This window comes from Alligator mississippiensis, chromosome 11 (genome assembly GCF_030867095.1).
Source record: "Alligator mississippiensis isolate rAllMis1 chromosome 11, rAllMis1, whole genome shotgun sequence".
NCBI lineage: Eukaryota > Metazoa > Chordata > Crocodylia > Alligatoridae > Alligator > Alligator mississippiensis.
Window position 1 is genome coordinate 18362202 of NC_081834.1, and position 24947 is coordinate 18387148.

Sequence of the window (24947 nt, forward strand, 5' to 3'; positions counted from 1 at the left end):
GCTTTGAGAGGGCATGAGGAGACTGACCATGTCAAAATCATGTCTTGGAGCAAGATGACCCACAAACAGAGCACTGGATTAGCAGTCAGGAGGGCTGGGCTCCAGGCCTAGGTCTGTCATTGTCCTGTGGATGGAGTCAGACAGCCACTGCTCTTCTCTGCATCTTGATTTCCCCATCTGTGAAATAGGGATGTTGGTGCTTTGTGGAGCACTCTGGGAGCTATAGATGAAAAGGATCGTACAAACAATCTGCAAAAAAAAAAAAAAAAAAAAAAAGGAGAATGCCTTTCTAGACACAATGATGCATTCCCAGGTGTGGGCACAAACCACGACTTGTAACACTATTTGCACTATTAAGGAAAATCAGTCAGGAAGATTCCATTTCACTTTTATGGCTGAAGACACAATGCACCTCCTTCCAGGATTGAGGATATTGTGTCATGACTAAGATGATATCATTCTACTTCACTGTAAAATGTGCTCCAGGCTGAAACTTGGCATTCAGCATCTTGAAAAAGGAGCAGGCTTATCTGAGAAGAGCTTATGTAATGAACTCCATTGAAAGATTTACATAAAGATGCCACTTTGAAATAGTAGAGAGACAGGACCTAATTCTCATTTAAGTAACTACCGTCTGGCAAAAAATGCCCTTGGTTTCAAAGGGAGGTAGTAAACTTTTCTACTTCCTGTCCTAAACTGCTCACTCTCATTGCTGTGAGCTAATGCAGTCTGTCCTGGGAGAAGTGAAATGACTCCTTTTAATTACTGTGAAATGAAATATGACAGATTATCTTATTATTAGCGATAATTACATTAAGAGTTCCCACTTGAGGAGGGTGGGAAGAAATCAAGCAAAGATAGATCCCAATTTCAGCAAGCATCTCTAGTTCATAGAATGTGTTATCAATTGGCATGAATCCTCCAAATTTCCCACTGATGCATAAAGGGTTTGGATACACCGCTTGACATGAAACAGATTTACTCCTGTAAACTGCATACATGACTACAGAACCCTTCTATTTACCACCCACCTTTAGATTCTAGTTTTCAAGCTAATTTGTGGCATTTATCCAGGCTTATTATAGCTTGGATATAACCTTGGATATTGTCTACTGGCTGTCCTAAAGCCATAGCAATAAATGCCAGATATTGCATGGCAGATCCAGTACAATACCTGGGTATTTGAGCATGATCCAATCTCTGCTGAAGTTAATGGAAGTTGTTCCATGGAGTTGGAGCAACCTCCTAAGAATAAAAAAAAGGTGACCAAGAGATTGAAGCTTGGCTTGGAAAGTCAGAAGACCTAGGTTCTATATTTACCACATAACCTTGGGCAAGTCTCTTAGGCTCAACCCTAAGACCCGTTGCTTTGCGCTGGAGTTGGGCAGCTCATTACCGTTAAGGATCTGGGCCCCCTTTGTATCCTGGTTGCCCCATTTGTAAGAAGTATCAGTGGGTCCTGTGAGGCTAAATTCACGGAGGTTTGCTGTGGGTTTTACGTGCTCAGAAGAAAGACCATGAATAAGGGAACAGTATAATTACATTGTTGGAGATACTTTGCACTTTCAATATTCAGTACAGGCAGCTGGAGCTATCGCTCAGTGGAATTGTACCAGGGATGCATTTAGCCCAGAGCCACAGCTTCAGCAAAGAAGAACGTGAAACGCTCCAATTCCCCCTGTGTTCTGACCCACCAGTATTGACTGCACAGATGCGCTGTAGGAATGCAAAAGCTTGTTTTCTCTATCCAAACATTGTGTCAGTGAAATGCAATCCATCCTGATATGGTTTAACAAGAGCCCCTGGGAGCACTGTACCTTGGAGGCATGATGTCACACCTCAGCAGAGAGATTATTTGTTTTGCAGCTTGCGAACAGCTCTGAGACTTCATTTGAAAGTGCTCCACACAGAGACTCATGAATCAAACCTTCTTAGTCTCACAGAAGGGGCACGATTGACTGCATATTCTCCAGTGCTTTCTTTTTCCAAGCTCCCAGTAAGGGATTAATAGATATTTTCTTTTTTCTTTTCTTTTCTTTACGTATAGCAGCATTGTTATTGCTTGAATTCCACCTTGTTCATGCCACACTGATAGCTCTATTGAGACAAGTAAAGGCAGACATACAGAAGGGCAATGGAGCACAAAAACAGACATCTATTCCATTTCAGGTGAATTTTATTTTCGGATCAGCCAGTGGAAAATTGTTGTATGAAAGCCTGGTTTGCATGTCAGAGCAGTAGTTTGAACAGTGTTAGCCTTGTTTCTTTTGTTGTAATAATGAGTTTACTACTGGCCATTCTGCACCTGCCTACTGAAGGGTCTGAGATTTTCTCTAGAACGACTTGCTGGTGAATCCAGTACTTCCACCACATTAGACAGGCGATCATTGCAGTTCCTCCTTGCTGTCTTATTATTCTCAAGTATCTAAAGTGATAATCAGGGTGTTAACAGCAGCACAGTAAATCAAACACTGCATCCTGCAAAAGGAGGAAATAGTTCTTAATGAGTGATTTCTTCATTGAATAGCTAAGTCTTATTCTATCTGAATATGAGGTCTTAAAGACAAATCCCAGAAGAAAAAGAACCTCTCATTGTGCAGACTACACTGGTGTTTACAGTCATGTGAATTAATGTGTGAAAAAATTGCCTATTGGACTGAAGTGTAGACACTGTGCTGTCCAAAGCTGCTCAGAGCAGGCTTGTCTCCATTTGGGAGTAATGTCAGGCAAGTTCTTAATTTTTCTTCCAGTGTAGACACCTAGCCCCATGCCAGCAAACACACTGAGAGCCAAAGAGACCTTGTCCACACTCTTAACTGCCATAACCACAAGCGCAGCTGCAGCAGCATAAACCTCAATGGGAAATTTTTTAGGAAAAAAGTGAGGAGACATAAAACCCTGAAGGGCTCCACTGCCACTAGCTTGGAGTCTCCCCAGCATGACACTCGCACACTTTTTTGCTTCAAACAAGAAATAAAATACAGATGTTTATCAGAAAATTCTTTGCCTTAAACATCCCCCTGGGGCCATCATTTCCCAAGCTGCAAACACATGATGTAACTCTCAAGCCTTTGGCACTAATAACGATAGCTTGTCCCTAGGTAATGCAAAAGGCTGCGGGATAGGATGTTTCTCTTTGGCTTTCCTATACGAACATGTTGTTTGTTAGACTGGAACCAAAGGGAAAGGAATGTCTGGATTAAAAGTCTGACATCTCCATTGGGAAAATAGTTTGTTGCCTGGCAGGTTAGACTGGAGAGAGAAAACTAGAGAGAGGGGAAAAGTCAAGTGCTCCAAGGGAAGACCAGAGAGACAGAGCCTGCAACTAAAAAGATGCTGTTTTTACCCTAATACTTTTAAAAAGTAAAGTAACATTCTCTTTGTGGCCACTGAAATATACATTTGTTTTTACCTCCCACTTTATATCAAACATCTGCTAATTTTCTCTCTCTTTCCATCTCTCATTGATCATTACTTTCAGCTCTGGTTTAAGAAAGCCCTTAATAGATACAGACAGGCTCTTCTAGGGTCCTCTAACATGTCTAAGTCACCTTTATAGCCTTCATCGTTCCTGATCACTGAGCTGTGGACCAGGTGAGAACATCCCTGAGTGGAAGCTGGAGAGGAAGGGGAGAGTGAGATTGCTGAGAGGAGGAGGTTAGAAGAAGCAATATAAATCTCTATGGCCTTATATTTGGGTCTGGCTTAACTGTGCTTGACCCAGGCCTCAAGGCTGCTCTAAATTACACTGAACAGCCAAGGTCTCTTAGGGATAATTCAAGCTGTTGAAGACTGCTACATTCCCCTCATGGAAGAGAGTAAGGGGTGTTTGGTAGAGCCACAATACAACCTGTGTTTCTTCTTAGGCAGAGAGAGTTCCCAGGTAGACAGTTCAGTCAGTTTTATGGCCCTTTTGCACTGGTGAAATGAAAAGAGCTATAGCAGAGCAGAAATGCCAGCAGATGGCTGCCAGGTTATAAAGGAAAGGGAAGGGTTGGGGGGAGGGAACATGAGAGAGAGAGAGACTTTTCCACTTGGTGGAGAGAGCAGGAGTTGCCAGGCTGAAGAAGGAAGGAAAGTATAATCCCCAGGGTCTCTCCAGGGTAGGAAGAGCTCTTGGAGGAGGGCAGACACGTTGGTGGATCTGGGTTTCATTTAGTCCTAATCAGTCCCTGGCAACGATGAGATTTAGACAGTTGAAGGAACAAACAATGCAGCATTCAGAGGCTGCAAATTAAGTGATTGTGATGGACTGCTTTATGTCAGATGAGATACTGTGCATCCATGTGGCTGTAAATCTGCCTGGGGCAGCAGGCTAGTTAGCACGGCTCCACATACAAAGCAATGACAGCAGTCTCAGTGTGCATTTCAGGGAATTGTATTGATCAGGCCTTTTCAACAATGATGCATCAGACTTCTATTAAACAATGGCAAATTACTACAATACAGTACCTTGCTGAAGCTTATGGAGAAATGCTGGCCCTTAGATGTTGAGATGCTGGTGACTTGTACATTGCTCTTGTTGCCTTTTCATTTGAACTAGATGGGCTGGTGATGCTATGTTAAATCTCTGGGCTAATGGAGTTAAAATGAACCTTTTCAGTGAATTGCTCGTGAGCTCTCATGTAACTGAAGGACTGCTCATAGCTTGAGATGGAAAAATTACAGATTACAGTAGGCTCATTTATATGGAAAATGATATAATGTTGCCTGGAAAATAAATCATGTGGCAGCTGCGTGGCCAACTCATTACCTCTCCTTCCCGGTCCCCATGGAAGAGAGCATCTGGATGACTTATAGGAGTTAGAGACTCCATGTTTCGTGACAAAACAAGAAGCCCCTCCTGATTCCTCTGTGAAGCACCTGTTCCATGAACTGCATGGTGGATTACAAGATTGCCAGCACGTTTTCTGAGGATATGCACCATTCCACATTATTGCTTTGTTTTTATATTAGATAGCATCCCTGGTTGAGGATCAAGGCTCCAACACTTAGCAAAGAAGATCCTTAACCCCAACTGCTCACCTAGGACATTGCTTCTCAACCAGGGAGCCATGAGATCCTTTTAAGGTTATATCAGGGTGCCATATAAAGTTAGCACTATTAGGTGTGCAAACATGATTCACAAGATAATCCCAGATATTTTAAATAGAAATCCATAGTTATGAGTGTTTGAGTTATTTGCAAGAGAAAAATTGTTCTATTATTTTTCTGTAGTTAAAAATAATAGTGAAAACTAAGAGCTAGTAAAAAGGAATTGTGGAGAAAGATCTACAAGCTCAAAAGCTTTGGTTCTGTTGGACTTAATTTGCCATCTGGACATCTAGAGAAGCCAGAGATGTATGGAGGTAGGCAGGTAGCTTTAGGAGTCCATCAGGATAAAGATGGTTTTTGAAGCCATGCCTCTGGACAGGTACACCTACATACAGATGGAGCCTGAGGGATGCCCAGTAAAAGAAGAATAAAGGCAGAGAGAGATCCACCAAAGAAATGTTGTTTGAGAGGCAGGAGAACCAAAAAATGGCTAAAAGCCAAGGGAGGACAAGCTTTTGAGAAGTTGGGACTGGTCAAAGGTAAGCCAGAGAGAAAAGAGGACAAAGACAGAGTTGAGTTCTTGGGCTGTGTCTGGGAAGAGAGCATTTAAACAGTTTCAATGGAAAGGCAAAGACAGGAGTGTAGGGAGCCAAAGACTGAACTGGAGAAGAAGCCAAATGCAGAAGTTGTAGATAGTTTCCTATATATTTGGAGATGGGGGAAGAGCTGGAGAGGCAGAGGATTAAAGATGTATTTTTCACAATGGGGGAGACTAAAATGTGCTTGTATTGCATAGGGCAAGGACCTGAAGAGAAGAATAAGATGAAATGATGAGCATAAGGCAAGGAAGGGATGGAGTCCCTGGAGCAGGTGGAAGGTTAGAGGGGGACATCTGCTCCTTCATACACTGCAGTAGGATTTGCTGCTGCCACGGTTGCAATGCAATTGTTTGTGCTGCAGTCAATGTCCCTTCATGATCCCTGCCGTTATGCATCCACTACACCTCAAAGGTAGCTCATCCTTTACAATCAGGCACGATCAAGTTCCTTTCCCAAACTGCTTCAAAACAAAGCCCACACCCTGGGCTCAAAACCCTATGCACTGCAGGGTTAAATAGAACCTCCCCTGATACAATAGCATGCTTTTCTCTTCCTTTCTCCTGGCCACCTCTGCAGGAGGTGCTGACAGGAGTCCAGAGCATCCAGTGTCAAAAGCTTTGCTTTCTGCCTGTGCAGATACAGATTCATGACTTGTTATTTCCTAACTCCATAGCCTACCCACCACCTGGCTTGTCCTTTCCCACATAGTATCCCAACCTCAAAGTGCAGGTGTTATCATAGCTCTGTTGCTAATGGCACAGTCAGCAGACATCTCCACCTCACCTTCAGCCTCCCTACATCTGTTCATATTGTGTACTCGAGGTATAGATTTATAAATTCTTTGGGGCAGGGGCCATCTTTTGTCCTGTGTCTGCACAGTGTGTAGCATGGTGGAGATCTAGTTTGCATCTGGGACTCCTGATTCTATTGCAAAATAACTAATAGCTACTGATAGTTCTGCCAGGTCACTGTGAAGATGGAGACACAATGAAGGCTGATTCTGCAGGGTTGCATGTCCTGCTGTCTGCTTTTGAAGGGCACCTTTTAAAAATTCTGGTATCACGCTCTATGCAAACTTCAGCTATATTTTATGCAAGAAGCTTGCATCATCATAGGGCTACAGCCTGTTCTATTAATGCCTTTCTGAGCTTGATGTGGAGACACAGAATAAATTATTGTATCATGCAGTTTAGGAAACCCAAATCTTTAGGAAGACATCCTTCCAGCATATCAGCCAGTGTGACTACACCCAGCTCACCATCGAGATCCAAGGAAACATCCACAACAGTAGCACCCACTAAAGACTCCCCAACCTCATCCAAATACTTGTTTTAATGTCCAACAGACTGGCAAAATATCAGGGCAAGCAGTTCCCCTGGAGCATACTGTCTCTGTGTTCCCTTCTGAGCAGAGTTGTCATCATGGTCGTCCAATGCTGCCAAGCCTGGACAAAAGACACTAAAGAAGTAAAGAGGCTTCCTTCTTCATTTGGGTGTCCTGCAGCCAGAGCTGTGTCCCTGAAGACAGAGCTGGTTGTCCCAGGACTCAGCTCAGCCACACAAAGCTGGCGCTGTGGTACAGGCCTGAAGTGCTGGGTCTTTTCAATCAGTAATGCACAGAGCTACAGCACTAATCTAACATTTCATCACTGCCTATCCACCGGCTTTGGTAATACATCCTCCAGTGCTTTCCTCAGGCTAATCTGAGACACTTGCATAATGCTTTTTAGGAGCTCCAAGAGAAAATGGTCAGGCTCAGCAATGTCGCAGCATTCTCCATTTTAAGAAAATGCGTCAGGTGTGAGGTTGGTCCTTCTCATCTTTGTTTGACCCTTTTCCCCACAGTCCTTCAAAAGTTTCCCGACAGTTTTGTGAACTCTCCTTCAAGTCAGTTTCAAGGAGCTGTGCTGGAAACTGCGGGGTAGGTATCCAGATTGCAACATGAGGAGCACCAATCCCAATGAACCAGTAACAAGATTGTTAGTATGAAGGCACATCAGCATTGTTACTTAAATCAGAGACACCCAACTTGCTCAAGCACCAATGCCTCAGTTTCCTGACCTACATACCCCTTTAGAGTCATAAACCTCATCTACAATGTCTTTTTTCCCCTTCAACAATTCCCTCTATTAAATGACAGGGCATCTATCTAAGACTTGTAACAGCACCTAGCACAACAGTATCTGAACACCTCACATAATCTCTAGTCTTCACGATGGTCCCATAAAATAGGGAAGTGCTCTTAGCTTCACTGTATAGATGGGGAACAGAGGCAAAGAGAGACACAGGAACTTGCCAAATGACAGAGAAAGCCATGGTGGAGCAAAGAAGTAGGCCAGGGCTGCAGCATGACTACATGGTTGATTCTTCTTCTAGAGGCAGAGGATAGTAGATCACCATAACAGACATGTTGGGAAAAATCACCAAGACCAGGATTTGAACTCACAGTGCATGTCTACATCATGTCGCCTTGAGCTACACCATTAGTTTGGATGCCAATCAAAGTACAACAAAAGAAAAAATAGCAAGTCTGTGATATGTTTAAAAGAAATTGTTTAATTTCACATCTCTATCTGCTAGTGTGCAAATTAAAAAAATAAATAAAATGTTTCAAATGAAATGGCTAGAACTTTGACACTTCTTAAAATATACATTTTATTATTTTCTGGTGTTTTGCTGTGAATGTTTCATTCAAATTGTGAAGGTACACAGCCTTTACAAACTTCTGGAGTAAAGATTTTTTTCACTGCAGAGGAAAATACACAGGCTATAAAATGTGGAAATTCATTAAATATTTAGTATTACTCCCCTCATCTATGCTGTGGAATGCTTTGTAGAAATACTGTATAAAATAAGGCAGACTTTTGATAGGGAGCTTAATTATAAAATTTTAGGGGGGTGGAAACAAATTAATGTTCCAACTTCTTTTTTTTTAATCCAAGGGAAGATCATATGGTCATCACTAGGATTGTGAGAGATAAGTACTGCAGCTCTGTTCCTTAGACAGTATACATTTTTTGTTTATTTTACTACTCTCAAGTGAGACCTTTCAATAAAACTTATTTTAATTAACATAAATCAGACAATATTTAACCATACACATCTATCCTTACAGTGCAATAAAAATGTATCATTGTATAGTATTTTGTATTTGCATTATGAAAATAAAAGGTCTGTACATCAATTAAATGTATATTAATGAGTATGAATCATGTAAATTTGTAATGCATCTAAAGTTGGCTTTGGCTTTTAAGTATTTATAAATTCATAGAAAATATTGAACATCTAACAAAATAAATAAAACATATCATTTTAATCATAGATGCTAACGATCAACTTCAAAAATTCTTGTTATTTTTTTACATTTGCTACTAAATTTCTTTAAGAGAACTCACTTTCAGTAGTGCTCAGAAGTGAATGATTGCACCTTCTGTGATGTGAAAAAATAGAGTACATCTATTTTTCATAGATCAAAAACTCCTTCATGAAGAGTTGCAGTTTAAATGTCTGATTGTTATACGTAACTGTTCTTAAGTGCTTATAAAAAGCATGGAGCTTTCTCAGAAAAGCTGTGAGTCACTATTAATAGACACTTCTTCACTTGCAGAATTGAGGATTAAGCAAAATCTTCTAGAGTACACCCTTTTTATGAGGATGTCTTCAAGCTTCACATATTGGTATGAAGATAATGCAAAAAAATATGTTCACTAATAGACCCTCTTCAGTACAGTTACTGCAGCAATCCAGTGTAATTCAGCTTCATAGGCTTATTTCATTGGAGTCCATACACGATAGTTTGCAGGAGTCAACTGCTGATTTCATGTTCTTTTAAAATGGAAAGTTCCACAAGTGCATGGATTTAGCCTTACTGTAATACTGAAGAGACCAAAACAAATCTGAAATCACATGAACAAAAGTGAGCTTGAATAAATATGCATCTGGTTAGGTAAATTACACACCCTGGCCTAATCGCTATTCAGGTGGTGGTCGAAGACTTCGAAGCTTCCTTTCATCTAGTCCTTTCCAGTATTTAAAGTTATTATCCAGATGCTGCATCAAATTTGGCAGGTCTGCGAATGCTAGGAAAAAAAGGATACAATGTATTTAGCCTGCAGAACTGAAATGGTCACTTGATTCTGTTTTCTGAAACAACTGAAAATGGTCAGGAAACTGTGTATGTTCAGGAGGATGGATTATATCTGTCACATTGATACCTGAAATGGTTCTAGTCTTACAGCTCTTGAGGTCACTTATGCACCATCCCAGAATAGCTAGTTAAATGTTACATATTTAATAACAGTGATGCAAACAAGAGAAAGGACCATTTTCCCATCAATTTTGATCATACCCATTATGCTTGATAAGGCCTCATTCTATATATGGCCAATTTGGCATTTATGGGAGTGTGACCATCCCTACTACTTTAATCACTCATGACAGCAAGGGAAAAGAAATGGCTGTTAGCAGTTTTTAAGCTTTAGAAAATTATATGAGAACATTCATGATGTTATCCCGGTGGGTTCAGTTAACATGCAAGTCAGTCGTATAATAAAGAGGAAACCAAACTTTGCGTGAAAATGGCATATTAAAAGAAGCCACAAGAATTCTTCATAGTATCAAAATACATGTGAGCAATAATTAAGCTACTGGGTTAACTGGGTATGCAGCAAGGCTCCCCCCTCCCATTTGGAGTCATGATGCACCAATACTGTATTGCAGTGTTCTCAAAACAATTACAAAATGCTTATGAGGAGGGAATTTCTTGCAGAAGCCTGCTTACCGTCCCAAGCATCAAACATATCCGTGATGAAGTAATCAATAAATGATATTTGGGACTTGGGGATACTACAAGTATTTCTGTCAAAAACAGGCATCACCACAGGTAAACCTTGCCTCTTTTCTTCATCAGTCTGCAAAGAAAAATTCAAGCGATTATTTCTGACACATCGTTCTAGTAATGAACTTCCTTTGGTGGCAGATGGTTGGACAGCAATTAGTACATGCTACTGCTTAATTAAAAGAATGGAACAAGCTAGTGATTCTGAATATGAGATCAGATATGTGCTGCAGATGCAGGGAACACTGAATAGTGCCCTCCAGTGTTTCTCGCAAAAGGAGACATTTACCTTCTGCATCTACTCACAACACAGGGTTTGTGGCATTTCATGGTTTATTTCTGAGTTAAAATTGCTTTGGAGCCAACAGAAGCACCAGAATTGCCAGTCTTGGTGAGAAATGGAGTTTTAACTATACCAGAAGAGCCTTGTTTTTCTGCTAAGGCACACAGGCCTAAATTAAGAATTTGGTTTGCAATCAGTCTGTAAGGGTAGCTGTCCAACAACGCCCCCCCAACTAAAAACTCAGCCTCTTTATTCCTTGCTTTCTTTTCAAACTTCTGAGCCTCACTGAGCATGCTCCTTGCCCAACACTAGCACTCTCATCCTAACCTTGAAAGACAGCCAGTATACACATATGCAGAATACCTTCTTCCTCTGCATGCTGTGACTGGAGTTCACTTTCAGGCAAAACGGACAAAAAAACAAACTGCAAACTGAGCCATGCGTAAGCCTACCATTTTCAAAGCCTTCCTGGTAGTGACAGCCAGCTTCCATGTGTTCACATCTGAGCTAGCAATAGTTCTTTACCAACAATATTCATTACTTTAAAATACAAGCTAATACCTGGAATAGAAAAGTGCAGCCTGGAAAGTTTGGCTGAGTGTAAGGGAAGTCAGATTGCCACTTCCTCCCAGGCTACCACTAGAAACACTCAGCTGGAATTTCTCTGACCTCTTTTATCTACTTTACCTGTGCAAAGTATTCCTCAGAGATACGACCGGCCCATTCAATGCACTGCTCTAGAGGTCTGCATGGATTGGAAACGTCTGCACACTTTATCAGCATACGCTTTATAAGGATACGATTCTCAGGAGATGTGAGCACGGTTTTGACTGGGTCTCCATCACCATTATTCTGCAATATTTCAGAATGAAAAGCAATGAATCAGAAGGTTTTCTGCACAGGTGTTCAAACACTCTCTGCTTTGGGACACAACTCCTAATGTCTCCAATAGGACCCCAATTCTGCACTCCTAGCATGCTCAATATTTAGATATTATAGCGCTAAGAAACACGTAAGTAGAGAGATGCAACTTATATCCATCCATCCATCCATCCATCCATCCATCCATCCTGCAACTGTTCAGTGCAAACAAGCCTGCCTCATTACTATGAGCATAAACTAGTGTGACAGCAGCACTATTGTTAGCAATATCAGCTCTTAATAATCCTCCCATGCATGAAGTTTTCCACCCTCACACCTCTTCTCATTCTTCCTCAGTGGAGAGTGTCATTAAGCAGTGCAAGCAAACCTTCTGGCCGCTGGTTTGCTTAGCTATCGAATGGGAACTCTGCTTTTAGAACCTTCACCACTTTTAGATCAATTAATTAAAAAACAAAACAAAACTTGGTCTTGATTATCTTCCTCCTCATTGTAGGACTGAAGAAAAAGTGGCTGTGGGCCACTTAAGACATGTGTGAGCTATATTTAGACCCCAGGCTGCACTTCTCTCCTGCATGACAATTCACCCAAGCAAGGGTTAAAAAGCTAAGTTTTTTACAAGCTGTGTCTGAAAAGTCACTTCTTGCTGAGCTCTGAGTTTCTGGGGGCAGGGCATCAGAAGCAAGACATCTAAAAATGCACCTCTAAGAACTGGAATGCTTGTCTACCTTATAGCTGCAGAGTGGATTAAAAACAGGACCATAAGTGCTACCACTAATTAGATTGTGTGTATGAATTTCCCATCCATAAATCTCCAGGTGCCTTACAAAGAAGGAAGAATTGTCATTCTGTGTCTCTTTTGTAGGTGCAGAAATTTAGACACAGAAAGGACTTGCCCAAGATGATAAGGATGCACTGAGAGATTTTTAGGGATGATACCAATAGCTGATTTTTAAGAAGGCATAGCAGCTGATACCGATCTGATTTCTGATACACAGCCCAGCAGCTTGACTGGCTGGTAAGTCTGTTGTGGTGGAAGGGGAAGGGGAGGGGAAGGGAAGGGGCATGGCCCCTGTGGTGAGGGAGGGAGTGGGGCTAGAGCAGGGGCTGGGGCAGGCAGTGCCCAGATGGGGTGGGGCAGGGCACGGGACAGAGCTGTCATTCATCCAGGGGCTGCATGCGGGGAGGAGGTGGCTCCCACCATTGCATGCAACCTGGGAGGGCATGGGGGACGTGTGCCTCCCTGATCTGCATGGCACGGGGTGGGGTGGGGTGGCTGCTGCTGCAGTCTGGGGCTGGGGCCGGGCCTGTGCTGGGATGTGCTTGGGGTGGGCGGTGCTGGGAGGAAGTCTACAGGGGGGTTTCAGCCACCCCAAAATTCACCGTAGCCCCCCCAAACCTCCCTCCCAGTGCTGTCACTGCCACCCACTTTGAGCACAGCTCGGCCCAGCCCCTGCCAGAAACAGCCCGGCGGAACCCCGACCCCAACTCGCAGTGGCAGCCCCCCCACCCCGCGCACATCTGGGGGCACCCCCCCCATGCCCTCCCAGGGTGCATGCAGTGATGGGACATCCCCCGCCCCCCCCCATGCTCTACAGACGAACCACGGCTCTGTCCCGCACCCCGTGTTGCCCCAGCTGGGCAGCACCTACCCCAGCTCCTACCCCACTCCCTCCCTCACCTTGGAGGCCTTGATCTGCCACCTCACACCCCTTCCCCTTCCACCACAACAGACTTACCAGCTGGATGCAGCTCTCCAAACTGCCAGGCTGCGCTCCGTGCTACCTACATGCTGTGGCTGCACACATGCAAGGGGCATTTATTGGCCAAAATACTGGCTGCACCAGGCAAAAAAAAGCCTATTTCTGATGCACTCAATTTTCTTCATATTGGTGCCAATCCAATATCAGACTGATGTACGAGTGCACCTCTACAAGATGCTACAGGGAAAGCAGGTAATGGAATCCAAGCGTCTTGTCTCCCCTTCCTGAGTCCTGTCCCAACACATCTTGTCACCCACAAGAGCAGTGTTTGCTCTCTTTCCATACCCTGCCCTCATTTGATTTCCATCTATTTCAGTCACTTGGTCTGTTCCTTCACTGACCTAACCCATCTTTCAGCCCAATCCAATTCCTGTTAACGTAAGAAAAAAAATTCCTTCAGTTTTACCAGAGCAGGAAAAGGCCCTTTGTGAGAAGGCCTTTGGTGGGCTGGGACCACTGTCAATCATGTTGGCCAAATTCTTTCACTGATTCTTTGGCTCATCAAACTGTTTGTCTGATAATCAGATTATATGTTATGTGAGGCAGGGACTGGCTTTTGTTCTGCATTTTTACCGTGTATAGAATAAGGGATTCACCATTTGTGAGGTGTGCTGGTAGCAATATAATTATGAAGATGATGATAAAGCAGTCAGTTCCTGCACCTGTTGTATAACAGGTTCTTTCTTGCTAGACAGATTTCCAGGGTTTGCAAGGCTAAAGTAAACATGGATTGTGGTCAGTCAATGCAGCTAGAATCTGAATTTCTACCATCCCAGTCTATAATTAGCACAGATTTTTAATTGTTTAATTTTTAATTAAGTCCTTCCTGCAACAACAAAGCCATTTGGAAAATGGCCCTTTATTTACTCAGATGCATCAGTCCCCACAAGACTTAATTTCTAAATTAGTCCATCCCACCCCCCCACCCTTTCTAGATATACAGTTAAGTGAACTAGTGGTACTGAATGAGCTGAGCAGATGTAAACAGGTTTGCAATTTAAAGACAAGTGACTGAAGAGGCAAAGTAAAGCAATAGAAGCCCTAAAACTACTTGTTTCAGACAAGCTGTAAAATGTAAGGGCTGAAAATGAATAAGGATTATTCAGTAAAGGACACTGGATTACTCTGCTGAGTAAACCTCCAGGGACTGAGAATGGATTTTGCTTCTGTTATCTGGACCTTCTTCACAGCAAAGGCACATTTCTTGTCAGTGGACAGATGTCTCGGGAATAAAATCTGTTAACAGGCTTAATCCCAGCATCCTGCTGGGAGTACAGAGGTGTCTCTGCATGTCAAATGTTGGCTTCCTGTCATAAACGTAGGTGACATCATTAAGGGAAATGGGAGGATAAAAGTTGGAGCTGGAAAGGGTTTTTTTTCAGTTTATGGAACAAAAGAAGAAAGGAAGCAACAACAGTAACTCCTCAGCATGGCTCTTTGAACACATATGTATTAAAAAAATACTGCAAGAGGAACTGTCCCACTTGGAACAAACACTTGGCAGCTCTGCCTACAAAGAGTGCAGAGTCCCAGCAGCACTTTGAGGCCAAGTGAAGAAGAGCATTCTGCCACTGTCATCCTGTGCAGGACCGGGTTTGAGAGGAGGTGCTGCATTGCTGCCCTGCCAATGACAGACACAGCACATGTGCTGTTTTAACCCCTCAAACATTACAGTGCTTTTAATAGGAATCAGCTTATGAGAACATAAGAAGTGCCATGCTGGGTCACCCCAATGGTCCATCTAGCCCAGAATCCTGTCTCCATGGAGAAATGCACAGATAAAATGGGGGAAGATGCTTTGTTTCATTGTTTACATAAAACAATAAATGAAGCCTTTTTTTCTCACCTTCTGAAAATAAGTACACAGGCACATCTTGCAGAATACCCTTTGGGACAGGTTTTGGCCCAGAAATCAGTGGGGCTGCACAGACTATGAGCCTGGGCAGAATTACACTTCGTTTGACTTGAACCTGTCTCTGCTCGTTTGACAATGGAAAGGACTGGAGGCCTAAGACCCTGCCCCAAAGTTCTTCCTTCTCTGACTGTGACTAGCTCCAGAAAAAGGGCCACTCAATACATGTTAGGATGCAGGCGGTGAACGGGTAGAGAGGAGGAGCATGTGATAGGAGCTGATAGCTCACAGGAAGGGGAAAGTCACTATCCATGCCCTTAATAATCCTCACTTGTATCTGTGGATTTGAAGTCAGTTTCCCACCTGCAACTCCTCTGGCAGTTGTGTGGCCTAATGGAGGAAGTGCCTGGTTTATATTTCAAAGGCAGCTCGCTAATATTGAGGTTTAATTTCTATTTTGAAATTCTTTATCTTTTTATTTTTCAGTGTCACCAGCATCTGTACTTTTTGAACACCTCCTATAATTATCTTGATTATCTTCAAATATGCTGCATTTACCAAACACATGTTACATCCCCTTTTGCTGAAGGAGCAAAATAATATTATTCATTATTGAGTCTATGCTCTGGAACACTCTGCAAGGAGGGTTTGCATCTAGATGCTTTAGTTATCAGAGGTTTTGACAACATGAATATTGCAGAAGGTCACATGCTTTGCAGCTTATTCAGGCCATGGGCTGCCCTCAGCAAGGGTTCCTTGTTTTCTTTCACTCTCCCCTGCTCCAAGCTCCTTATGCGCCTTCCTCCCATCCTGCTATAATTTCCCCACCTGCTCCCTCATGTGTCCTTCCCACTGCTTCCAGGACAGTGTCCCCCAGTTTTCTTACCCGCCAGTGGTTCTATGTGTCCCCCTTCATCCCAATGCTATGAGCCATTTCCTCTTCCCACCATGACAGAGCACTGTGTGTGCTCCTACTCCAATCTTCCCCCTCAACCTAATCTTGTCTGTTCTTTCCCCCCATCCTGTCAGAAGACCCCCATTTCTGCCTCCCTCTTAATTCCCTTCTTTCTGGTTGGGAAACAAATCATTCAGGGAGTCAACATTTTTACACTCCATTGCAGAGATGGGCAGAGTTGAAAGGGCAGGTTTGGCTGCACTGGGGGAAGTTAATGGCTGCCATCACATGGCTCTTTGATTTACAGACTATGGCAGATGGGCAAACAGAAATGCACCATCATGCATGAGCAGCACACCTCATTTTGTTCAGCCACTGTGTGTGCCTGAAAATGAAAAAGAATCCTCATTCCTCCCACTGCTGCAACTTTTCCTCTTTACATGTTTCTGTACTGGAACAGAGCAGTACCTAGCCCAACTATTCATCATCCATTTTGTTGGCCTCATGGTTCCATTAAAATACCTGTCAACAATTTTCCAGTGAAACAACAATGGAGTCTTTATGCCTTCCCGTTGTTCTTAGGTAAACTGCCATATTGATCCAAAGCGTTCTACAGCCATGAACTGATGAAGACATAATACAACAGGCAGAACTGAAAAGAAACCATCTGAAGATGTGCTTGCAGGCTGGGCTCTAGACTAACACATCCCCTTACAAGACCCTGTTTTCAGTTTCTCATAATTCTGCCAACCTTTAACTATTTGAGCTAAACATCTCTCTGCCAAGATGTCTGCCCCCGCTTGAGTCCCTGCAGAAAAAAATAGCCAAACTGGTTCAACCATTTCCAGAAATGAGGAATAGGAAAAGACATGTTGTTTTTGCTGATGTTGAAAAATTCTGACAATCTTTTCTTCAAGAAAATGTAGTATTACACATACTTTAGAGCAAGGGCATACCATTTGGCTTGAAGTGCTCATTGTGACAGGCCAGTTGCCTCTGTGAAATTCCACTGCCTAATTTATAAGCCTTTAAAAATATTAAAAAAGCATAGAAAATATAAGCTCAGGCAAGACTTATTTATGCCTATGGCTGAGTGGGTCTTTCCATGCAATTACATGCCAAGTCTGGGTCTAGGCCCAGAACTGGGAATAGGGAGGCTCTCTCTCCTGTATTCTTGAACCACCAACTTTCAGGGCATGCAGAGGAGGAAGCTGACTTGAATGAAGAAGGGACAAAAGCTAGCCTCTCCATTGAGACAAAGGGGCTGGGAGGAGAAGACTGGAACTTGTGGAAGATACTGGGACTGGATGAACAAAGAGACTGGGTCTGGAAACCAGGAAAGTAAACTGGGATTGGCTGGGCAAAGAGATGGGGGCTTGGAGGTGGGGATATTGAGTTGTGGGTCAGAGCCCTAAGATTAAGACAGCAATTCAATCTCTGTTCCCAAGTAGCTCTGGCACCCTTTGCGGAACAGGAAAAAAGGCATGCCAACAATGCTGATGAGTTTGCAGCATTGCATGCCCTTTTCCTTGCATCTTCGAGTGAAACCATCACTACCTTTTGTAAAGGCAACTGACTAGGCAGTCATCAAATGTCAGTAACCAAAAAGGCTTTGGACTACCACCTATTTTGCTGTTCCTGGAATTGTGACACATTTAACAAAATAATTCAGATTCTGGGACATTCATGGGCCCCCAAAACACTACTAGCTTAGCCATATCTAATCTGGTGACATCCAAGTTACTTCCATATATCTCCAAAAAACCCATCCTAGACTAAAGCATAAGCTAGATATGAAAGTGTCTCTCCCTTTCCCTATGTTTCTGGTGGCTGGCTCACACAGGTGCTTGTGTGTCTTATTACCAGAATCCTCTTTGGATGTGGATGATCAAAATCCAGTTCCTCTTTGTCTGCCTGTCAATTAGAAAAAGAATTTACAGTCTGGCTTACCCCATTTTCTTCTAGTGCTGCCAAAGGTTTATTAATGCTGTTGACAAATTTGTTGACATGCTCAAAGTGCTTTGTCATTTCTGTTGCTAGGACCATGTCAATAATGGCTTGACGCAGGGTTCGATATTCATTCCTGTATATAGAAGGAAACAATTAAACAAGCTGGCTTGTGCGCTGAGGGCTGCTTGCTCCAACTCACCAAAACATACAGTTGAAAAACTGCTGCAGATCATTTGCATTTCAAAGAAGTATAGGGGGAGAAAGAGAGGTTGGGAGAAATGCCTTGGAAGGTAGATCTTTGCTAAATAACTGTATTATTTTGGTGAAAAGAATTGTGTCACAATCTGACCTCTGTGAGTAACATGTGGGAGGGAGGTGGCATTTGAGCAGTGATATTGCCAGGACGTGCCTCTCAAGCACATTCAGCTGTGTTTCATGCCCCTCAATGCTCTACTGCTGACACTGAAGAATGTGGAGGGGAGGCAGCCATGGCCATCCTCTCCCATCACAAGGCCCATCCCTCAGAACAGTACCCAGGGCTGCCTCTGCTGAGCAAGGAGCACCCTGAGCCCTCTCTTCTCTACCCAGTACACATGCACAGGGTCAGCCAACGGGTGGCTCATAGGTCCTATGATGTGAAATTGTTTTCTTAAAGGAGCGCTGGTAACCACTTTCACCTTTTTTAGGACTGAAAACTATAAAGGTATTAATGTCAACACCTAAACTGTAAGTTCCTTGGCACAGTAACCATGGGTGACTGGTGCCTCTGGAAACAGGGGGGAAACAATTTGTGGGTGGCAATGTCGGTGGTGGGCTGGCGAGCGGCAACTATCTGCAGAAGCCACCAGCGGTGGCCAATCTCGGGGGGGGGATATGCCCCCCCCCGGGCTACCAGTCACCTGTGGCAGTAACTTATAGTTCTGATCAGCGTGGTGTCCCAACCCATGAGAGGGGCTCCTTGGCAAGACCGTAATAAAAATAAGAGGTACATGAATATTTTACATTCTCTGGAAAGGAGAAGTAGGTATTATTTCATGAGCCAGCCCTCCCCATGGCTTAGTCCAATTGTTGAGAAGGGGCTGATAGGTTTGTTTGCATTATTGATATTGGTGTAAGATAGAAAGAATAAAAATCTGTGGTTAATGGAACATCCCACCTTTCAAACTCACCTCTCCATGTTTTTAAATATATTGCATTTATCATCCCGGGTAGTGAGCTGGAAAGCCAGGGCAGCATGATGGCTCTCTAGTACTGCAGTGTCATTGTAGAGGATCGCTAGTTCACTGCCAGCATTACACAGGAAAGAGTTTGTTCTTCCTGGGTGATCCACATCATGAACAGTGGCAGCAATGAGAGCAGCAACCTCATCAATGGGATCCAATGTTTGCTGAAAAAGGAGAGATGTTTAGTATTCCTGGCAGAATCATTACAAATCCTAGTGGCAAAAGTGAGAACTCTGCAGATTTAGGATCAGATGTTGTAAAGAGAGCCATGGAAAAATCACTATATACTTCAGGGAACTTGCCATGATATTTCTGGCCATTTCTGTCAGGGAAAGAGTCTGGTAAACTTCTGGGTCTAAAATGTGCCTGGTTCTGCCCTTGCTGGGCACACTGCTGCTGTGGTGTAGAGAAGCCAAGAGAGTGGTGCTAGGACATGCACTCTGGGCTATTGGGGGCCACTCTAAACTTTATGCTGACTGCCCAGCTTTGGTGTGGACAGATGGAGCAAGTGGGTAGTGCTTTTTCTTCAGCAGCAGTCTTAGCACAGGCAGGTCCTTTGCACTCTCTGAATTTTGCTTACTACCCAAGTTTAACAAAATACATCAAACTTGAAAAACTGTCAAGCCAGAAGCCACTTTCACTGAAAAACTGAGAGTATCTTGGCTTAGAAACAGGAAGATTAATGCAAAAACAAACAAAGCAAAACCAACAGTTTTCGCAGAACACCGGCCCATTTTGATAGGAAAATCAATTACTATATGCCCTTTTCTGTTAAGCCTTTTTGCATGTCATTATGAATTTAAGTGCCAAGCAGTCTTTCAAGAAATGTTTACATGTTTTTAGTTCTAAAAAGCAATGTTTTAGGATTAGAGTTGAAAAAATTCTATGAGGAATTTTTGGTGATTGATAAATTGTTTACGAAAAAAGCGTGCTCTGGGATAAGCTCTTTGGGTTATATTCTGGTAGTTTTTCTCAATACTTTACCTCATCAATAGGCATTTGACTATTTTGCATTTCATTATAAAGACAATGAGAAAAGGGTCAACTGTCTCTGAAAACTTTGTGGTGGTACACAAAAGAAAACTAGTTTGTAAAGGCAAACCATGTTTACATAAGACCTGTTACAAAGTATCATTTAATCTGAAATATTTAAGCAGAAATTTTAATAACCCAAGTGAAAGAATCAGAAGTTAAGATTTTCAAAGCTGCATTTAGGATTTGGACAGAAAGTATCCATTGAGGTTAGTGGTCATTTCATGTCTAATCCCTTAGTTGGCACTGGAATATTCCAAAAGTAGGTGAAATGTGAGATGCAAGTCAAGTCCTATGGATGTCACTGCAAGTTTTGCTATTGACTTCCATGGATGCAGGATTTCATCCACTTCTAAAAGGTTGGCTAAGAGATTTTGCATTAACTATGGAGTATTCTCATCTCAGTAGGACACAAGTGTTGCCTGAAAATATACACTGGTGCTGGTTTGCTTCTACCTATTAGGTGCTGCTTATATGATACTAATTGTGTCTGAAAATCAGAGGGGAAGATTTGAAGCAGGATCTTTGAAAAGGACACACCATCTGACTTGTGTTTCTGGCATATTTCTCAATCAGTTCGCTGGTGCCATTTCTAGCTATGGGCACAGCCAGATTCTGCTGGGTCCTGATGAAGTTATGTGGTATGAGGAAGTCACCTGGGTAAGGACTGGCAGAATAGCACATTCTCCACTGAAGCCCAGAGACTGCTCTATGCCTATTCCTCAGAGCCCCACAAAGGATATGAAAGAGGCAGGGCCATGTCTTCTCCCTGCTCTGCAGAGCTGGGAAGCTCCTCCCCACAAAATGGTAGGGCATGTTCCTCCTGGAGAGTTCAGGAAGCGAAATGCCTCTTGGGGCCACAAAGCATATCACATGTGATTTACTCCAAGGGCAGTTCAATGGCAGGGTCACATTTAGCAATAATAACTCCGTGCCTTTTCCCTGGTCCTTGGAACCTCAAGCAAAGAAAACATTTTTACAAGCCACAGTGACACATTGAGAAACCAGCCTTGCTACAAGGTATTTCAGTGGCTTGCACAAGTAACTGCTTGTCTACCCATTCAGAACCCTTCCGAAAAGCACGTGAACCAAGAAAACAAGAGGGCAGGACCAAAAGCAAGAAAGAGCTGGGAAGAAAGAGCCCTAATCATAAGGACACATAAAGCTGCCTTCACCCCTTGCCTCAGAGCAGAGCTTGCAGACACCCTTTCCTCACCCTCTGTAACTGCTCTTGTGAGCAGCGCATCCCAGAGGCACACAGCGAGTTTATTTTCTTTCTGAAATGGTGTATTGATGCTGCAACAATTGGCATTTACAATTCTATATTGTTGTCTTTTCTGTCGGAGAGCAGAACACAAAATGACATGCATCCTGTCTAAACAGAGTTAAATGCAGCATTTCTTTGCCTGAGGAATTATTATATAGTTCCACCACTGTTATATAAGATTACAGCCCCCCGCCCCCAGCATAGTAGCAATTACCCCATTACCACCACTCTTCCTTCCTCCCCAGCCTACAGAAGAAATGATTTGTTCATTTTGTTTTGGGGAAAGTACAGGTAGACATGTACATGTGCATGTCTGTGAAGAGAGCACTGAGGGGAAGCTACTTTTACACTGATGTCAAGCTGCTAATCCTTCTGTCCTTCTGCACACCCATGAAAGTATTTCTGCACACAGTTTCACTACTTTGGGGCCCAAGTATGACTTTTGGCATTTGTTCGCTTCATTTTTTTTCTTGTCCTGTGGACTTTGAGAAAATGAAAATGACTTGTTGGAAAAAGAAGGAGGCAGTCACACTCTCTTGGCATTGAAATGATTCCAGATCATATCTGTTTTTCACAGAGATTCATAAGAAGGCAACCAAACCTCTGGCACTTTAAGGATATGAAACATCCAGTGAAGTTTCTTTCTCCCCCTTGGCTTACAGAAAATATGAGTCAGCCTCCAGAGAAATGATTAATGAGCCCCAGCTTCAGGTAACAACACATATACCAGTTTTAATGAGATTAGGAAACCTGTTTACAGTCACGTACGATGGCCCATTCCAATTCGGTGTCCATCACCAGCAATAGGCTCAGATAGGCCAATTCAGGTTAAAACTTTGGTTCAAAGCTGTGGCAAAGGAATTCCAATGCGTGTGTGCATTGGGTGGTGTTGAATTTTTCTCTTTCTCCTCCTCATATCCTTAGCCAGTACTGTAGTGTGCCAGTCACCTCCTCCAATGTTAATCTGAATGGCTCTAATTTACACCGGCTGCCACTGGGCCAATACTGCAGCAGGGCACATGGAAACCCCAGACAAGTTCTACTTTCTTCTTTGCGATATCCCTGTTGTTGGCAACAAAGACATGCCAGGTTTGCTGTTGGAGCTGCCATGCTTTCTCTGTGCCACTCAAGCATCCCGTAAGCTGGTGGGATCCCCCCAGGAACAGTTATCTGGTGTTGATCCTACTTTGTTTTGGTGCTTCCAGGTGGCCACTGTGCAAGCCCAAGATAGGGGCTTTGATTTTGAAAATACTTGAGTACGTGTTGGCAATAAGAAACTGCTGCTTGCTAAGGCAACATTGCCACTGTAGGACTGAATATAATAGAGTTTTCTTTTAAAAAGAGGCCTTCCCTGCTCCTTGGCTCTGCATCACTTGAGACTACTAAGAGAGTTCCCTCAGATCACATATATTCCAACTTTCATGCTGGAACCTGAACTTACCTTTACCCTTTCTTTGGACAGGAAATAGGCGGTGGCATGGAGCACATCTGCAGAATGAGTAGAGTTATGGTAGGAGTTTGAGGAATGGTAGTTGGCTTCAATAACCTGTAACCATGACCTCAGAGTTGATTCTGAACAGTTTAGGAATTCACATATTCCAAAGCGAGCAAACATTTTGAGACCAAGATAAACCAAAGGCCTGACGAGAAAAAACAAACAGTTTTAAAACAATGAGTTTGAAGGAAACCTAGACAGCACAAATGGGACAGCACACATGCCAGTTTTAACAGATTCAGTATAAAGGTTTCATTATACTTAACCACAGAAATACACAATAGGTGTTGTGGAAAGCTTCTGCCTAAAGAGCAATGACAACTCTGGCAGTTCCTCGCAATTATAAAAAACATTAAACAGACTCTATACTGCTGGTGAACCAGCAGCACTGTTTGTTTCAGGGAGTCCTCTCTGGGGCTGTCTGCATGGTGTAAATATGGCAGCATCAAGCTCAGTTTCTTGTCCTGTGAATTTTCAGTGGACTCTGAGCTCCATGTTACCATGGGTAGACTGCTGCTGGTATCCCAGATAGTTACCATGCATTGCAGCCACTGCTGTGGTTGCCATGTAGGAATACAATGCCTCTCTCCCACGGTTTGGTGTCTCCCCTCCATCCTCACAATCCCATTGCTCAGCAAGTGTCCTTACAGTACAGAAGTACTGGAGAAGATTCAAAGTTTGGTGCACAGGGAGATGAGTTACTTTCTCCCCTTCACTTTGTTTTTCAGTTCTCCGGCTGTTGCCATAGCAGTGTTGCAGCTCCACCAGAGAGAACGCTACTGCATGCCAGACACTGGCATCTTGTCTTTATGAGTGCTCTAATGCTAACTAGTGTGGGTGACATTTTGCCGCAGTAATAGAGCTATGATGAATGTTCAGGGGGAAACGAATGCTACTGCAGACAAAGCCAATGCGTCAACATGGTGTCTCCGTGCTCTTGCTCATGGCAGGTGAGGCAGCAAGAGATGCAATGTAGGGCTCTAACCCAGGTTGTTTGCATGATGCCAGAAAACAAAGACCCCAAGGTACTGAAGTAGTCTAGAACAATTTCTAATACCAAGGTAGAGAGCAGGCAGTAATTTAGATCTATCAGGTTAGGAAGGAGTTTGATTTAAAGCCAGCTGGTTCTGACTAGGGAACAACATGCATGTGCTGTTTTTGCTCTCTCAGCCCTCTTTGCCTAAAGAGGAACAGGAATTGAGATGAATACTTTCAAGACAGATCCCTACATGTAGCCCTTTCATTTTTAATTTAGGCACCTCAAGCATGTTGTGTAGTCCTAAAGGTGTGGTATACCCAGAATTCCAGCTAACATCCACAAGAACTGCTGAAACTGAGTTTCTGAAAATCAGGCCAGTTATTTACAAATAGAGATTAGATGTCTATCTTCTGGCAAGCATAACTGAAAACGCTGGCCTAGACTATCTATGCCTTAAAATGTTGGCCTAGACTATCTATACCATAAACAAAATATGCTGGGCGCTCTGAATCTGAGTCCGTACATTTCTGACCCCACTCTAGAAATTCAAACTATCTTTGAATGTTTGAACGTTTGAAAGGTAGAACAATATCATGATTATGCAGAATTTTTAGACAAAGTCCCCACTATGTTTCTGGGTAAGAAAACTATTGCTATTACTGCACTAAGTTTACATGTAATGAACTTTGTCTTGTTTTGCTTCCAAATGCTTCATTACATGTAATGAACTTTCTCTTGGCTTTCCGTCCAAATCTACTTGGATGTGAAGAAAGCACTAATAACTTATTCATAGCTGTGATTCACATAATGCTCACTCAGATTTCCTTAACAAACGCTTTGCTTTGTCTCTCACCAAAAGG

At 43.0% G+C, this 24947-nt stretch overlaps 1 protein-coding gene across 2 annotated transcripts in view; it reads right to left on the reverse strand.

Moving 5' to 3' along the window:
• Positions 1 to 8168: 8168 nt before the first annotated feature.
• PDE8A (phosphodiesterase 8A) overlaps positions 8169 to 24947 on the reverse strand; it is a 241989-nt gene continuing 225210 nt past the window's right edge. For both annotated transcript variants that reach the window (XM_014606030.3, XM_006259360.4), the window contains exons 17-22: positions 23055 to 23253; positions 19261 to 19478; positions 18092 to 18224; positions 11440 to 11604; positions 10413 to 10542; positions 8169 to 9711 (exon numbers count right to left, since the gene is read on the reverse strand). In XM_014606030.3, the coding sequence (XP_014461516.1) occupies positions 9605 to 9711; positions 10413 to 10542; positions 11440 to 11604; positions 18092 to 18224; positions 19261 to 19478; positions 23055 to 23253 (952 nt within the window). In that variant the 3' untranslated portion in view covers positions 8169 to 9604. The remainder of the gene's footprint in view (positions 9712 to 10412; positions 10543 to 11439; positions 11605 to 18091; positions 18225 to 19260; positions 19479 to 23054; positions 23254 to 24947) is intronic.